The sequence below is a fragment of the Abramis brama genome, assembly GCF_963993115.1.
Source record: "Abramis brama genome assembly, chromosome: 3".
NCBI classification, from domain to species: Eukaryota; Metazoa; Chordata; class Actinopteri; order Cypriniformes; family Leuciscidae; genus Abramis; species Abramis brama.
Genome location: NC_139965.1, coordinates 8,793,213 through 8,811,742, shown reverse-complemented (window position 1 = coordinate 8,811,742; position 18,530 = coordinate 8,793,213). Strand labels below are relative to the sequence as shown.

At 37.9% G+C, this 18,530-nt stretch overlaps 1 protein-coding gene across 1 annotated transcript in view; it reads left to right on the top strand.

The window, feature by feature from the left end:
• Window positions 1-3,193: 3,193 nt before the first annotated feature.
• Window positions 3,194-18,530, top strand: part of LOC311080451 (uncharacterized protein) — a 33,238-nt gene continuing 17,901 nt past the window's right edge. The window contains exons 1-3 of the mRNA XM_084110429.1: window positions 3,194-3,435; window positions 6,280-6,381; window positions 6,508-6,576. Coding sequence (XP_083966555.1) covers window positions 6,324-6,381; window positions 6,508-6,576 — 127 coding nt within the window. The 5' untranslated portion in view covers window positions 3,194-3,435; window positions 6,280-6,323. The remainder of the gene's footprint in view (window positions 3,436-6,279; window positions 6,382-6,507; window positions 6,577-18,530) is intronic.

The following is an 18,530-nucleotide window of genomic DNA, read 5'->3' as shown; positions in this document are numbered from 1 at the left end:
GTACCCATAAAATACACAACTGATATATTCCACAAGGCCTATATAATACACAATTGGCATACTGCACACTCATAGCACCCATAAAATACACAACTGATATATTCCACAAGGCCTATATAATACACAATTGGCATACTGCACACTCATAGTACCCCTACGATACACAACTTATGTATTGCACACTCTATCTGGCCTACACAAATACACAATTGACATATTGCACATTCTCTATGGCCTACAAATCGCACAAATGACATATCACACACCTCAACAACCAACATATTGCACACCCCAAAAGCCTACAGATTGCAAGAAGAACATATTACACACACCTACATATTAGAGTTAATGAGCTTAATAGACATAGGTAAAAAATAATTTTTAGAACGGTTTAGCCTACATTTAGGAACTCTAAATCTTCTACCAGATTGTAAAAGCTGAAATTCTGGATGAAGAATGTGGGTCGGGTCAGAAACTATTTTTTGTACCTGTCTGATAACCGACTGCTCATAGATTTTCTGGGGGGGGCAGATAGTTTTTGACCCCCATAATCTTCATAGCTGTCTTTACTTGACGAGCGATCTGTGATTTTGATTGTACTGTCAGGTTACCGTACCAGCTTGTAATACCGTACTTTAAAATACTCTCTAATATTGCTTGATAGAACAACAACATACATTTTTGTTCTACTCCATACAATCGAAGTCTCCGTAAAAAATGCATCCTCTGCTGGAGTCTGGAACAGACAGTATTTACATGGTCATTCCAGGTCAGTGCATTATCAATATGTACACCCAGGTACTTGTAAGAGCTAACCTGAGTAATGGGTACATTGTTAATTACTACAGGCCTGGTATCGCCTATGGCTTTTGGGTCAAACTCCATCTCCTCAGTCTTAGTTACGTTTAGCACAAGATAATTATCATCGCACCACTGAACAAATTCCTCAATTTCTGTATGATACGCGGCTGGACTTTTATCTTTATGCATGAGGCCAAGGATTGCTGTATCATCGGAGAATTTAATAATGTAATTATCAGTATGGAGTCTAAGGCAATCGTTAGTATATAATGTAAAAAGGGCTGGCGAGCTGACACAGCCCTGCGGGACGCCAGTGCTGATTGGCCTGGGCTCCGTAAGAGCATTATTCACTTTAACCTGTTGAGTACGGTTTGTTAAAAATGAAAAAAATACCAGTTAAGAATAAAAGAATTAACATTCATGTGTTTCAGTTTCTGAATAAGCATGTAGAGTGTTAAAAGCCAAACTAAAATCAACAAATAAAATACGTGCGTAGGCTTTGGGGTCTTCAAGGTGTTTACTGACCAGGTGTGAAATGCTATTGATAGCATCGTCTGTGCCGCGCCCCTGCCTATAAGCAAACTGAAACGGATCCAAAAACGCACCAACATCTTGTTTAAGAAATTACACCATTATCCTCTCAAAACATTTTTATAACAATAGAAGTTAAAGGGATAGTTCGCCCAAAAATGATATTTAAGCCATGATTTACTCACCCTCAAGCCGTTCGAGATGCATATGTCAATCTTTTTTCAGACGAACACATTTTCAGTTATTTTAGAAAATGTCTTAGATCTTTCAGTGGTTATAATGTGAATAAATGGGGTCCAGCTGCTTCAAGTCGCAAATTGTGCATGCATCCTTCACAAAAATAATCCATCCGGCTCCAGGGGGATAAACGAAGGCCTTCTGAGGGTAATCCGTGCGGTTTTGTCGTAAAAATATACATATTTAAAACTTTATAAAAGAAAATAACTGGCTTCCGGTGGCACGCGTTCATGGAGATAGATGCTGGCATATGACGTAGGACGTGGCGTAGGAAGCGTCGTGACGTAGAACGAACGCAGAGTTTTGTTTTGCTCTGCTCTCTGGCTGCGCTGTCACGCTCGTTCTACGTCACGACGCTTCTATCTCCATGAACGCGCGCCGACTGCCACCGGAAGCCAGTTATTTTCGTTTATAAAGTTTTAACTCTGGGGGATACGGTGAATAAGCTTAAGTCCCAAAAAGTCGGCGTGTTCCTTTAAAATAGCATAATAGGGGCAGTTTAATAAACTGAGCACCTGCTCTTTGCTCCCTAAACAAAATTAAATGTTAGCGCAAGTTTTAACTCTCATCACATAACAAATGCAACAGAGCAAGTACAGTGGCTCAGATCTGTGACATCACGAAACTTAGCCTGTTATTTTAACAACATTTTTAGTTTTTAATAAAGTCTATGTCTTTTAACATTAACTACAAGCTATTTAAGTAATTTAAAACACAATATTGATATTTGAACCTGAATCATTGGTTTCCACAAAAGCACAACCTGACCTTTTCTTTGAAAGAATCCACTAGTCAGGACCCCAGGGGACCAAATTAAATTTTTCGATGTCCCTGGTATAGTTGACGAAAAATTCACGGGGGGCCCCAGCGCGGGGGGGGAAGTGGCCCCCGGGGACCAAACGAAATTTTTCCGTAAAAGTCTAGTAGACCAACATACCATAAAAAAATTCTTCATCCTCGGTGCCACGGTTCAGGTAGTTATTTAGGAAAAACTGAATTTTTTGGGTTTGGGGGGGCCCAGCGTGGGGGGGAAGTGGCCCCCGGGGATCAAACAAAATTTTTCTGTAAAAGTCTAGTAGACCAACATACCATAAAAATTTCTTCATCCTCGGTGCCACGGTTCAGGTAGTTATTTAGGAAAAACTGCATTTTTTGGGTTTGGGGGGGCCCAGCGTGGGGGGGGGGAGTGGCCCCCGGGGACCAAACGAAATTTTTCCGTAAAAGTCTAGTGGGGCTACATGCCCACCAAATTTCATGTTCCCCGGTGTTTCGGTGTCCCTGGTATCGTTGACGAAAAAATTAAGTAGATGACGAAAAAAAAAAAAAAAAAAACTTTGACAATCCCTATATGACCGCTTTCGCTAGCTACGCTAGCGGCGGTCATAATTAAACCAGACAGACGTGACAGAACCCTGACAAATACTGTATATACTTTGGAAAAGTACCTACATTCATTACATGAATATTTATTTGAGTTTTTTCCTCATTCTGTGCATGCTTGTGAGTTCAGCTTTTGCTCACTGTTCATTCATCTGAATACAGCTGCCTCGTTCTGCTTTCGATTCAGTATCTTAAGCTAATGTCATTCTCCCTGCTTTATAAGGAGAACACTCTTTCCTCTTTCACTCTTTCCTGATCGCCATTTCACTCTTGACGTGTAATACTGTAACACAGTAGGTGAGGATGAATTAACATAGGATTTATTTGCAGAACGAGAAAACAAAACAAACTGAATGTGACTGTGACACCTATAATCTAAACTCTAAATCTCAGATGATATCTGCAAAAGGGACACATTTAAAATCAGTAAAACTTCCTGCTAATCCACATCAGGTACAATAGCAGCAGAAGAAGAAGCTATCTGAGGTAAGTTGAATCTGGTTCAAAAGAACAGCATTCATTTGACATATTTTTTTTTAACATAAATGTCTTAACATTCACCATTGAACAATGTAATGTGTCCTTGCTGAATAAAAGTATTCATTTCTTTAAAATAAAATCTTATTGCCTCTCAAACTTGCAAAATTTAGTTTTACCAAACAGTCTGGCATTTTCTATTACAAATGGTATTATCAAAGTGTCCATCAGATCCTCAAGAGCTGCAGTGAGTGGATGATTAGAATGATAACATGAAAAGTGTTTTAATTATATTGATTTAGTTTTTTTTTTAATATGTAAGATATTTGTAAAGTAATTGGTCTGTTTAAGCTTGTATGAAGTGCATGAATGCTGACAGTTTATTACACATTTTGAAGTAACTGTAAAAAAGTTGGTGTAAAGTGTTTTTTAAGTCATGAATTTAAAACAAACAAAAACCTAACTAATATTGTTTAATAACTAATAATGTGCTGTTAATATAATGGATATATTTGTCACATATAGCCCTTATTATAAATGTATGTTACTATAGTAGGCCTATAGCCTATACTTTACGGATTAACAACGTACATTGTAATGAATGTACACAATAGGTATATCATAATAAATCTTAAGCACATATAAGAAAAAAATGTTATACTTTAATAATTATTTGATATTGAATATTGGCTGTTTTTGAATGGCTATGACTCCAACAAGATTCGATGGAATGATCTGGTTCCCTTTCAGTTCATCACCACTTTGGTGATGGACGAATAGGAATCTCGCTAGAGAGACCAATCTACTTTGGGTGTAACTAAAACAAACAACTGCACATTGGCATGCGATAATTGCATCAGCTGTGCTGCATCGCGGCATGTGAACATAATGTGCAGTAGGTGCATCGTCAGCTTTTCGCGCACAGCTCTGCGCAGTTTTGCTCCAACCCTCATCAAACACACGTGATCCGGCTAATCAAGGTGTTCAGGATTATTAGAAACTTCCTGCAGGTGTGAGTTTGAGCTGGTTGGAGCTAAACTGTGCAGAACTGTGACCTTCCAGGAATTGAGTTTGAGACCACTGCTCAAAACCCTCTTGGGACCTTGTTCTAGTACTTTGAGCACTCCAGAACATGCCCTTCGAGCATTTGCGGTCAGCAGACTTAATGATTCTGTCTATGAAGACTTTGTTGCTGGTTGCATTGGCCTCTATCAAGAGGGTAGGGGACCTGCAGTCATTTTCGGTCGACGAATTGTGTCAGAGTTTGGGCCGGACGACGGCCACGTGGTACTGAGTCCCCGGCCAGGCTATGTGCCTAAGGTTCCTACCACTCCCTTCAGGGACCATGTGGTGCATATATTAGCGCTGCCCTCGGAGGAGGCAGATCCAGCCCTGACTTTGCTCTGTCCTGTCCACGCTCTGCGACTGTACGTAGACAGAACTCAAAGCTTCAGGGCCTTAGACCAGCTCTTAGGCCAGCAGAAGGGAAAGGCTGTCTCCAAGCAGAGGATGGCCCACTGGATAGTGGATGCCATTGATTTGGCTTACGAAACACAAGGCATTCCCTGCCTGCTCAGGTTGCGAGTTCACTCAACAAGAAGTGTTGCATTCTCATGGGCGCTGGCACGTGGTGCCTCGCTAACAGATATTTGTAGAGCTGCAGGCTAGGCGACACCCAACACATTCCATAGGTTCTATAGCCTACGTGTAGAGCCGGTATCCTCCTGTGTTCTCATCTCAAATGGGTAAAAGCACTGAAGACTAAAATTTACTGTTTAATGTTATGTATTTGTATTATTTTTCATTTTCATAATTTCATAATGTATTTTGTTGAGTGCATGAGGAGACTATAGATGGAATGGAACCATGTAAAGATCATGTCACATGAGACAGGTGGATGAGCTATATTTTGTAGAGGGATGTATACTGTAACATGTTGTAGATGTAAACAACAGAGATAGTTTCTTAATATGGAAGTGAATTGTGCCATGTGTTCGTATAACATATACGTTGTCATATACGTTAAAGCTTAAGCAACATAGTTTGCTACCTTAAAAGGAAGCTGCTCTGTAATGTATATAAGCTCTATCTTACTGTACCACTTCAGAGAAACTTAATGGCATGAGAAACAAAGGCATAAGGCTGAGAAACAGAGGCATGAGGGCAGAGAAATATAAAGCCAGAGAAACCATTTACATCTAACATGATGGGATGAAAAGATAAAGAAATGGGGAACAGGGACATCTGGAATGAAGACCTCTCATGTAGCCTTATTCTTATATGCCTGTTTCTCTCTGTCTGACACATGATACATAATAAATTCATATCTCTTGGCAAAGATAACGGGTGTAGCCTCCGTGATTCAACCTTAATGGGGAAACCATGAGTGATTCAACCGTAATGGGGAAACCATGATTTTTAAATCTACAAGCACCGAGTGGCTCGTCTCTTGTCGGCTTGCTGCGCCTACAGTTGCGCTCATGTCTCCAGAGTGAAAAACCTGTTGAGTCATACCACGTCCCATCACCACCGGCTCAGCTCCTCAGTGAAAACCTGAAGATGCAATGCACCTGCTGCTCATTATATGCACGTACCGCGATGCAGCGCAGCTGATGCAATTATCGCATGCCGATGTGCATTGGCTCGTTTTAGTTACACTTGAAGTAGATTGGCCTCTCTAGCGAGATTCCTATTTGTGGCGTCTCTGTTCCCTCCTTCAGGGGACGAGGATTACGTACATAACAGAGACGTTTCTCTAATTAGAGTTTTTATTAAAAGATATTCCAGACTGACATTGGTTTAAAATGCATTTATAATAATGCATGATGCTATAATAATGCTCTCTGATTACAGAAGAAGGACTTTGACATTGTGGTTTTATCTCTGATTTTATCATCATGAGATTATCTCTGGCTCCACAGCTTCTGCTGGTGTTCATGTCAGTCCTGGCACTGAGTAGGTTTTGTTCCTGTTTGATTTTCAGTCTTAATATGGCAAAGACAGTTAAAAAAAAAGAAAAAAAAAAAAAAAAACACATTTCTGAATTTTCTTTTTCTGAATTTATTATATTCTCTTTCACAGCCAGGGCACAAATAACAACAACACCAATAGCATTTCCATTAACAACATCGGAATCAACAACACAGACAGGTAATTACAGACCTTTGAATTAGAACCAGAGGGTTGTTCCATAAAAGACGCTTAGAAAAGTGGGGATTAAACTCCAAAACCGGACTTGAATGAGCCTACAAATAAGTTGGGGCTAAAGTGGTTCCATAAAAGGTAATTGAAGTTCACGCAATCTCACTAATTTGATCCAGGTTTAGTTGCGTGTGCACGCGTTTCTTAAGCAGCCCTAGAGGTCGATCGTGGATCAAATCGATCCACCATCAAACAGCGTATATTGTGTGCTGTTTTATGCGTTTGTGACATGTTTTTTTTTCCCTCAGTGCAAAACTTACATTTTACAGTTATATTCTCCATCTGTATGTTAGAAAGTCATGCAAATGTATCCATTTTGCTGCTAATCTTCATTGAACGAGCACTGCTGTGTGCATGCGCGCCAAATAGGACCGCAATAATTCTGACTAAAATATACATTTTGCTTGGAAAATTATTATGCGATATTTTATAACACTTGAAATATCTTCTAATTATAATAATTTATCTTTAGGATGTTGGATAAGTTGCAGTGAACTTCTAGCGAACAGAAGTACTTCAGTGAACAGAAGTACCCTAATTCATGGAAGATTTTTTTTAAGAAACTAAATATATAAAGATACAAAATATAGTTTTGGGTATAGGACCTATGCTACTTAATAAAGATGATGTATACTTGTTTAGAATGCTGAGAATTACAGCTTTTAATGCAATATTTTTTTTGGAGCAAGCAAGAATCCCCAGTTTTAAATGAGTAGATTTAGTTTCTAAAGTACATTATGGAGAGGATAACATTAAATTAAGAGCAAATGTATACATTTTGAAAAGATATGTGCAACTCTAAAATTAAAGAATATTCCATAAAATAAAGGAATATATATTAGCCTACATTAACTACATTTTTATATAACCCTCCCTTTTATTTCTAGGTATTTGTTATTTTATTTATTTACTTATTTAATATAGAAAATTTGATATTCAAATAATATTACTTGAATAACTATTAGGAATTATGTGTCATTATAAGAGTTTGATATAAATATGTGAATGTAAATTTTTTATTAATATTTATTTATTGTTTTTTGTCTTTTCCCCTTAAATTATTATGTAAAAGTGTCTAACTATGTACTTTTTGGTTATTGTTCTAATCATATGTAAGATATTTGTATTTGTAGTGATTCGTCAATTTAGCTCAAAGGAATTATTAATTAATTTATAGGGAATTCGAAAGAGTCACTTATTACAACCGAGCAAATGACTCGTTCGCGGTTCATTTGAACTGGCTGTAACTATCAACTCTGCAACGGATATAAATATCCAAACTATAGTGAAACACTATAGTTAGCTAGGTAACTTAGATCAGAAGTTTAAGACATTCAATTCGTAAGCACATAACACAAGTAATACTTCTCTTTAAAATACAAACAAGACTTTATTTATTATTCTAACACATAAATCTAATATCTAACACAAACACACACATTCATACGAGTTGCAGAAAGAAAGAAAGTGAGGAAAGAATAAGTTTTAAGAGTGAGATGATAAAATCCCAAGTTTCTATATGCACTTATAAGACATGACCTGGAACGAACCATCAATCATTAATTTAACCCTTCTATCGTTTCTTAGACAGGTTATTACATTTATATCAATACACCAGTTCAGCTTAATAGTCTGGAGGCAGTACTTGCTTGTCTTTGCTTTGGGGATTCCCTTTGTCTGCGTAAAAGGGGTTTCCCGAGTTCGTTGGCTGGTCTCCTCGTGCTTATATAGATGTCTGTGGCGGCCACTCACGTGGTGTGGATGGCGGATTGATGGAAAGTCTTTGTTGAAGCTGGCTTTGCAGAAGAAACGTGGACCGAAATCTTGCCGCAAAACTTAACTTAGAACCGAGACTCACACGGAAAAGAAAGGAAACTAAGAAAAGAAAGGAAATTGAGACGAGAGTAGATGATGGCTTGAATGAAGTTGTTTAACCCATGTTCTTCTGATCTTGATTTGGGTTCTTTCGTCTGCGCGTTTACATGGTTACTTGTCTGTCTGGTCTCTTCTCCCTTCGCGCACTTTTCTAACCTTGTTGAGAACTCTTCTAAAACTTTGTTCGGGTCTAAGATTTTAAACTCGCATGTTTGTCCGGCCTCCTGGATCAGTTCTGGGCTGCGTTTCCCAAAAGCATCGTAAGCCTAAGTTGATCGTAAAAACGATCGTACGACTGATCTTAATATTACGGTCTGTTTCCCAAAAGCATCGTAGCTTAAGTAGCACTTGAAAATCTTCGTAGATCTACGAGTGCTCTGGAGTAATCGTACATCCCCGAATGCACCGTAAAAAGACAGATTTATGAGGACACCTGCAGGACAACCGGCAGATTACACCTTTAACTTTATTCAAATGCAATGTGATTATAATATAAGGTTTTGATTGTACTTTATTGTACACTTTATTAATCTTTTTTGTTGTTGGTTAAATTAATGTATGAATTAAATAATTAAAAAGGTCAGAAAACAAAACAAAAAAAAGAAATAATTTAATCTAATAATTTTAATCAAAATTAAATGAATGAACAAAAAAATAAATAAAAGAAATCCTTTAAATCTGTTAAAATTACATCTTTGTTTCGCTCTATCTCCTCTAAAAGGACATTAATTTAATCTTTTTGAAAGGTATCTTTTCGTGTGTTTTTTTTTTTATTGTTTTTTTTCAGCCATTTTGTCAGTGCCTCCGCCTGTAGGTGTTTATATACTAGTCTTGATTGCTAATCCACAACATATGACAATTATTAGGTTAAACGTTCAGAATACGATTCCGTGGTTATGTTTCAGCACTTCACAAATGGACAGCGACTCTTAAGTAGCACGTAGAGCGCATTCTCGCGCGTTCATGTTAAGTGCATTTTTGAGAAACGCTCGTGGAATTGCTGCGAGCGTTCGTAACTTTGCACGTAGAAAGCGCTCTTAAGAGCTAAGATACATCGTTATCGGGAAACCCGGCCCTGACCAATTAGACACTGTCTTTATTTAGGAGGTGGCGTTCTCTTCACTTCTTATCATAAATCAAGCTCATCTGTGCTCTCCTTACTCTCTAAGCTCTAGCAGAGAGGACAGAGGCCACAGTTTAGACATTATTACTATTATAAGAATATGAAACATTTTAAACAGATTTCAATCAAGCCATCTTTTGAATTAAGAACATACGATCATGCTGACAGGAAGCCCGACACACTTTACACACCTAATAGTTATAACAATTACATGAATTATATGGCATCTAAGTATATTAGATACACACATATATTGTAGAAACAACCTAGAATGATGTAGTTGCATGATGTTTGATTATAAGTCCATTGAAAATTGTTCTTGAATCATTTTATGTATAGTTATAGGTAAAATCTCAGTTCTGTGGTTTGAAAAGATTTTACACCCTGAGGTCATTCAGAGGTCCTTAAGAAGAAGATGGTCTGTTTTGTATCTCTGTCGTGGGGGTCCAGCAACTTCTGCTGTTATCTTGATCGAGCACCAAGCTGTGGCATCTCTGAACCAATCAGACTTTCCAGCACTATCAACATTGACCAGTTCTTCCTTTAGTTTGGCTCATCTATTTGAAGCTTACATGGCCGTAAAGTTCTTAGCTGGGGGTTTTCGTTGGTTAGGTAGACTGGCAGGAGCCTTCTTTTATGGCTCTGTGATTTGGTGTCTGGAATGTTGAGTTCTGTGTGGAATTATGTTTGAACAAATCACCTGGAAGATTCATTTGTGTTTGTTTCGCACTCAATCCTACACATGTATTTTTTAGGCTATGTGTCGGTGGGTATTATCACAAAAGAGAAAAATAAGGAATATTTATTGGGAGAAAATATGATGTCTTTAAAGGAACTGTCAATTTGTATAATTGTGTTAAATGTGTTTGAATTGAAAGACATAATAAAGTACATTATATATATATATATATATATATATATATATATATATATATATATATATATATATATATATATATATAATGTACTTTATTATGTCTTTCAATTAGGAACTGTCAATTTGTATAATTGTGTTAAATGTGTTTGAATTGAAAGACATAATAAAGTACATTATATATATATATATATATATATATATATATATATATATATATATATATATATATATATATATACTAAAATATTTGTTATTTGGACATTAGATGTCCCTTATTTAGAATTTTAAACCTGCAAGTGTATTTTTATGATAGCAATAACCAGTGGCGGACTGGGACAATAATTCAGGCCGGGAATTTGACTCCACTGCCAGGCCACCTCTGCTGCTGCAGTCACCACCACCCTATTCATGTAATCTACTGGACTGATAAACTTGTAGGCTAACCCTATTAATGTAACAGGTTATAGCATAATTGCCTAAGTCATTTTTGTTTCTTCTTGTTTTCCAAAGACACTGAAATATGACTTAGGCAATTATGCTATGAGGCTAACGATATCTTAAATAATTTTGTAGACATAGAGATGCACCGATTACAATTTTCTAGGCTGATTCCGTTTTTTCATTGAGTTTGACCTGCCGATTCCGATTTTTTTTCTAACCACTTTACAGCACACACAAATAATTATTTTTGATCTTTTCTTGACTTTAACCCTTTCACGCGTAAGTTTAAAATATTCTAACTGACACCCCCACCCCCAGAGTGAGTTTTTTCAAGGCGAACGTTCCCTTTAATGTTTCCATGGCGACGCGTCACGCGATACGCGATATTATATTTGAAAAGATTGTTATGGCTGCTTCCACAGACGGTGTGTATTTTACAAACTCCCAAATGTATTGTTTTACTCGTGCTTATGTGTATTTATCTGAAACCTAAAATAAACATTATGAGGTTGAAAACACTGCTTAGTTGTGATATATGACAGCGCTGTAATGCGTCCGACTCTGGCTCAGCGCCAGCCAACGCGCGAAAGCACAGTTTGAATCTGGCAGTTATGCGACGTCTCAAATCGGTAAAATTAAATATGTAAAATTATAGACGTAATGAGTGGCACATAACGTGAAGTAACATGGCATTTTATTTTGTTTGAAATTTAACTTGTCCAGTGGGACAACTAATTTTATATTCCACTTGTCCTACAAAAAAATCCACTTGTCCCGGACAAGCGGACAAGCCTTAATGTCGAGCCCTGCACTAACACTATTCGGTCTACTTTTTATTCATTTTTTTTAATTTATTATATAAAAAATATGCTACATGTAGACGAAACGAGACTTGACACAGCACAGCAGCACTTACATATTGTTGCTCGTTTGTTGGTTTAATTTTATTTATTGTGATTATCTAAGTGATTTGGATGAAAGCGTTCGTCTGCCAAATTATTATAAATATAATGTAAATGTAATCTTGACCGACCTGTTCCCTTACTGGCGAACATGGCTGGGATTTTGCAGCAGCTTGCTGCGTCTGTGGCCAGGGCTTTTTTCCTTTTTATACGCTCCCTCTCTGCTCCTCCTTTGCGTTTTTACGCTCCATTTTTTGAACGATTTAGTCAGATATACCCTGTTTTTGGATATAGCAGCCAGATATTAGGCAGTGCGTCGCTGACGTTGGGTGGGAGTGTCATTTTCACTCCGCCATTGCCTGATTCGTCGATTGAGAGATCCGTCAATTAATTCGTAGTTGCACACCAGCCTATCACATGCCAGGCTGATCGTCTGCACAGCGGCAGCCGGCAGGCCAGAACGACCGTCAGGCCACCGGGAAATGTCCCGGTGCTCCTGATGGCCAGTCCGCCCCTGGCAATAACTGTAAAGGGACTATTGTAATGGGGTAAATCAAATGTAGGCTAATATACTGTCAATTACTAAGCTCAGATTCATCTTACCAGTTAAAATGTATACTGTGCTTTTGTAATTATTTATTTTTAATTTTGTGATTTTAACTTCTGCTTTACAAAGCTTTTTTTTAGATTGTGTTCTAATGTTCTTCTAATCATAAACGTACTACAGCTGCCAAACAAAACCAGAGATAAATGTATTCATAAATCTTTAAAACAATCTAATTAAATTAAATTTAAAATTAAAATTAAATTAAATATATATATATATATATATATATATATATATATATATATATATATATATATATATATATATATATATATATACACACACTCACCTAAAGGATTATTAGGAACACCTGTTGAATTTCTCATTAATGCAATTATCTAATCAACCAATCACATGTTAGTTGCTTCAATGCATTTAGGGGTGTGGTCCTGGTCAAGACAATCTCCTGAACTCCAAACTGAATGTCAGAATGGGAAAGAAAAGTGATTTAAAGGTGCTCTAAGCCAGTGGTTCTCAATTCCAGTCCTCGGGACCCGCTGCTCTGCACATTTTGTATGTCTCCCTTATTTAACACACCTGAACCAGATCATCAGCTCATTAGGAGAGACTCCATGAACTGAACAGAGTGTATCAATATAACTTGATAAGTAACTTGATAAGAGAGGCATACAAAATGTGCAGAGGGGTCCCGAGGACTGGAATTGAGAACCACTGCTCTAAGCGATGCCACGCGTTTTTTAGGCCAAAACATTTTTTGTCACATATAGCAAACATCTCCTCACTATCCGCTAGCTGCCTGTTCCCTGGACACACTGTAAAAAAATGCAGTCTCTGTAGACAGCACAGGCTCCACAAACAGCAAGAAAAACAAACTGGGCTCACCCGTACCATATAACACAGCAAACAGTGCTCCAGCCAATCACCAACAAGATGTATTTGAGGGTGGGGTTTGGGGGGTTAGTGCGCGTGCACATGAAGTGGGTGTGGAGCGTGTGGAGGAGAGAGAAGCATGAAGAGGGAAGTTTTGCTGAACAGGTAGGCCTAAATCCATTTTTCTTTCTAAACTGACGTTCATGTTCGCCAAACCAACACAGGGATGTAATTAGCTAGAACTATGCAGTCAGCGTTAACTTTGGTGAATACAACATATAACTTATATGTTTCTAGCAGCTAGCGATCAATCTCTATTGTAAATGATCAAGCAAATTCACAGTAGGGCGAGAATTTGTGTGAATGATTGTTTTCATCCACTGTTTGTTATGAATTTGAATGTTCATTTATAGCCTGTTGACAACTTTGACTAAATTTGTTTACGATGCCGCCGTTGTTTATGCTCACTGGGAAACGTGAAGCTAACGTTATCTTGTTATTATTGCGTCCTTGTATGGGAGCTATAGTTATAACCTCAGGTGGCGAAACGATTTTAAGATAATGTTTCTCTTTTTCTGCAATATATAAAACACTTTATCTAACTTGGCGACATTACACATTGAATGAAGTATCAGCAAAACTAAACTTTGTTTGTACTAGTGACTACTTTGACTTTCCTTTATGCCGGAAGGGCGGGGAGGAGGGAGGAGACGGGATGAGGAGGAAGGAGACGGGATGAGGAGGAGGGATGGTCTAGCTAGCCTCCGTTTTGTTTGACAACAATTCGAATGTCAACAAGAAGTTACGACTCCCAGCATCGCTTAGAGCACCTTTAAACAATTTTGAGCGTGGCATGGTTGTTGGTGCCAGACGGGCCAGTCTTTCACAAAGACTGAGTATTTCGAGTATTTCACAATCTGCTCAGTTACTGGGATTTTCACGCACAACCATTTCTAGGGTTTACAAAGAATGGTGTGAAAAGGGAAAAACATCCAGTATGCGGCAGTCCTGTGGGCGAAAATGCCTTGTTGATGCTAGAGGTCAGAGGAGAATGGGCCGACTGATTCAAGCTGATAGAAGAGCAAATTTGACTGAAATAACCACTCATTACAACCGAGGTATGCAGCAAAGCATTTGTGAAGCCACAACACGCACAACCTTGAGGCGGATGGGCTACAACAGCAGAAGACCCCACCGGGTACCACTCATCTCCACTACAAATAGGAAAAAGAGGTTACAATTAGCACGAGCTCACCAAAATTGGACAGTTGGAAGACTGGAAAAATGTTGCCTGGTCTGATGAGTCTCGATTTCTGTTGAGACATTTAGATGGTAGAGTCAGAATTTGGCGTAAACAGAATGAGAACATGGATCCATCATGCCTTGTTACCACTGTGCAGGCTGGTGGTGGTGGTGTAATGGTGTGGGGGATGTTCTCTTGGCAAACTTTAGCCCTTTAGTGCCAATTGGGCATCGTTTAAATGCCACGGCCTACCGGAGCATTGTTTCTGATCATGTCCATCCCTTTATGACCACCATGTACCCATCCTCTGATGGCTACTTCCAGCAGGATAATGCACCATGTCACAAAGCTCGAATCATTTCAAATTGGTTTCTTGAACATGACAATGAGTTCACTGTACTAAAATGGCCCCCACAGTCACCAGATCTCAACCCAATAGAGCATCTTTGGGAAGTGGTGGAACGGGAGCTTCGTGCCCTGGATGTGCATCCCACAAATCTCCATCAACTGCAAGATGCTATCCTATCAATATGGGCCAACATTTCTAAAGAATGCTTTCAGCACCTTGTTGAATCAATGCCACATAGGATTAAGGCAGTTCTGAAGGCGAAAGGGGGTCAAACACAGTATTAGTATGGTGTTCCTAATAATCCTTTTGGTGAGTGTATGTATATATATATATATATATATATATATATATATATATATATATATATATATATATATAGTCTAAATTATCATTGTAGCCTTATTTAACCCCCTGGGGTCGGCGGTATCGCCAGCGATACCAGCTCGCTTTTTTTTTTACAAACACGTTTCATACATCAATCGATTCTGTTAAATGTGTATTATTTTTGTGTATACTCACAATAAAAACAAAGTGTTTTGCTTTTTGCCAAATAAAGAAAAATAAACACGAAGCTAGTTCTGCCTTCTCTCTGTCAGTGAAGTCCATTCTGAAACGCGTCCGAAAATGAACAATAACTCAGCGAATACTCAGTCAAACAGGCATACAGACACACAGGCATGAAGCTTGAATTCTCTTCTTTTAAATGAAGTAATTTATATAAAAAACAAATATTCTCAGTTCATGTAATCTGTAAGAAAAGAGCGAGATGTCAGTCATTCTCATCTCATCTAATTATTTTTAATGTGACTCCGCCCTCGGAGAGCACGCGCTATTCAAACGCAAATGATTGAGGCAATCGATGCAAACTGTGAACGCTCCCATATCAGCTCGAGAAAACACAAGTTTAATCAGATCATTGTAGCCTACTTGTTTACACCGTCTCGCAGCGCTGTGAGGAATAATAATAATGGAAAATGTACCTCAGAAGTGCGGGTATTTCGAGGAGCAAGGATCCGACTGAGCTGAGGAATATTGTAGTAAGTTTTTTTTTCCTTCTCAAGTGAATCGCGTTTCTGTGTGAATGAACGGCAGAGATGCGCGCTGTTTACAACAGCTCGCAATATGTGTGTATGTTGAAATAAAATGTAGGCTATTTGTATAAGCAATGTATTAAACTGCAAATTAACATTTATATGCCCTAATATTTCATAAAAACAACATTACAGTCAGGCGAAATATGAAAGACAACATTTTGTTGACTAGATTTGGGTACAGTTTTTACTGTAGAATATACTGCCACATCAAATAAGCTTTTGTTTAGCAATTTCTGCTCATATATACATGTACATGTACATATATATGTATGTATGTATGTATGTATATATATATATATATATATATATATATATATATATATATATATATATACTTGTAAATGTACATGTATATATATATATATATATATATATATATATATATATATATATATATATATACAGTGAGGAAAATAAGTATTTGAACACCCTGCTATTTTGCAAGTTCTCCCACTTGGAAATCATGGAGGGGTCTGAAATTGTCATCGTAGGTGCATGTCCACTGTGAGAGACATAATCTAAAAAAAAAAATCCAGAAATCACAATATATGATTTTTTAACTATTTATTTGTATGATACAGCTGCAAATAAGTATTTGAACACCTGTATATCAGCTAGAATTCTGACCCTCAAAGACCTGTTAGTCTGCCTTTAAAATGTCCACCTCCACTCCATTTATTATCCTAAATTAGATGCACCTGTTTGAGGTCGTTTGAGCTGCATAAAGACACCTGTCCACCCCATACAATCAGTAAGAATCCAACTACTAACATGGCCAAGACCAATGAGCTGTCCAAAGACACTAGAGACAAAATTGTACACCTCCACAAGGCTGGAAAGGGCTACGGGGAAATTGCCAAGCAGCTTGGTGAAAAAAGGTCCACTGTTGGAGCAATCATTAGAAAATGGAAGAAGCTAAACATGACTGTCAATCTCCCTCGGACTGGGGCTCCATGCAAGATCTCACCTTGTGGGGTCTCAATGATCCTAAGAAAGGTGAGAAATCAGCTTTACCTAACCACCCTAACCCTAACCGTCTTAAAGTTTGCCAATGACCATTTGGATGATCCAGATGAGTCATGGGAGAAAGTCATGTGGTCAGATGAGACCAAAATAGAACTTTTTGGTCATAATTCCACTAAACGTGTTTGGAGGAAGAAGAATGATGAGTACCATCCCAAGAACACCATCCCTACTGTGAAGCATGGGGGTGGTAGCATCATGCTTTGGGGGTGTTTTTCTGCACATGGGACAGGGCGACTGCACTGTATTAAGGAGAGGATGACCGGGGCCATGTATTGCGAGATTTTGGGGAACAACCTCCTTCCCTCAGTTAGAGCATTGAAGATGGGTCGAGGCTGGGTCTTCCAACATGACAATGACCCGAAGCACACAGCCAGGATAACCAAGGAGTGGCTCTGTAAGAAGCATATCAAGGTTCTGGCGTGGCCTAGCCAGTCTCCAGACCTAAACCCAATAGAGAATCTTTGGAGAGAGCTCAAACTCCGTGTTTCTCAGCGACAGCCCAGAAACCTGACTGATCTAGAGAAGATCTGTGTGGAGGAGTGGGCCAAAATCCCTCCTGCAGTGTGTGCAAACCTGGTGAAAAACTACAGGAAACGTTTGACCTCTGCAATTGCAAACAAAGGCTACTGTACCAAATATTAACATTGATTTTCTCAGGTGTTCAAATACTTATTTGCAGCTGTATCATACAAATAAATAGTTAAAAATCATACATTGTGATTTCTGGATTTTTTTTTTTAGATTATGTCTCTCACAGTGGACATGCACCTACAATGACAATTTCAGACCCCTCCATGATTTCTAAGTGGGAGAACTTGCAAAATAGCAGGGTGTTCAAATACTTATTTTCCTCACTGTATATATACATACATATATACATACATATATATATATATACTATTTTTGTCAAAAATAAAGTCATCAACTAAGATGTTAGCTGTTCCAATGTTGGCTATATTCAAACTAATGAATACATAATAAAATGTAGGCCTATAATATTTTTTTTACAAAGAAAGAGTACACTTGAAATATTGTTGAAATTGTAATTATTGTTGTAATTGTAAACTTTTATAATAAGATAGCAAAAGATATTTACAGGATAGATGTAAGCAAATATATATTTTGTCCTTGCATTGTGGCTCAGTCAGTGTCACACCTGAATGAATGGCTCATTATGCAGAGTGGATGGGACATTGTATTCTCAGGTGTAAACCACTCCTCGTTCACGCACTCCTCGTTCACGCCCCCCTCGCATATTGGCTTTCCAAGCAAAACCTGTCTTACACAGTTTAAATCAATGTGTTGTTTTATGTGAACGATAAAGCAAGACTATTTTCGCATAATTTTGAAGCCAGAACTCGAAGCGACAACATCCATTAGTCAAAAGTCTTGTGGACACATATTTAGTATCAATTTTGTGGTCTTATTTCAGCAACTTTCATTTTTATTTTTTTTCAATAACCACGCATAAACATTATTCTCTTAAAAATGCAAACATCTACATACATGTGGCTTACATATTATGGTAGCCCTGT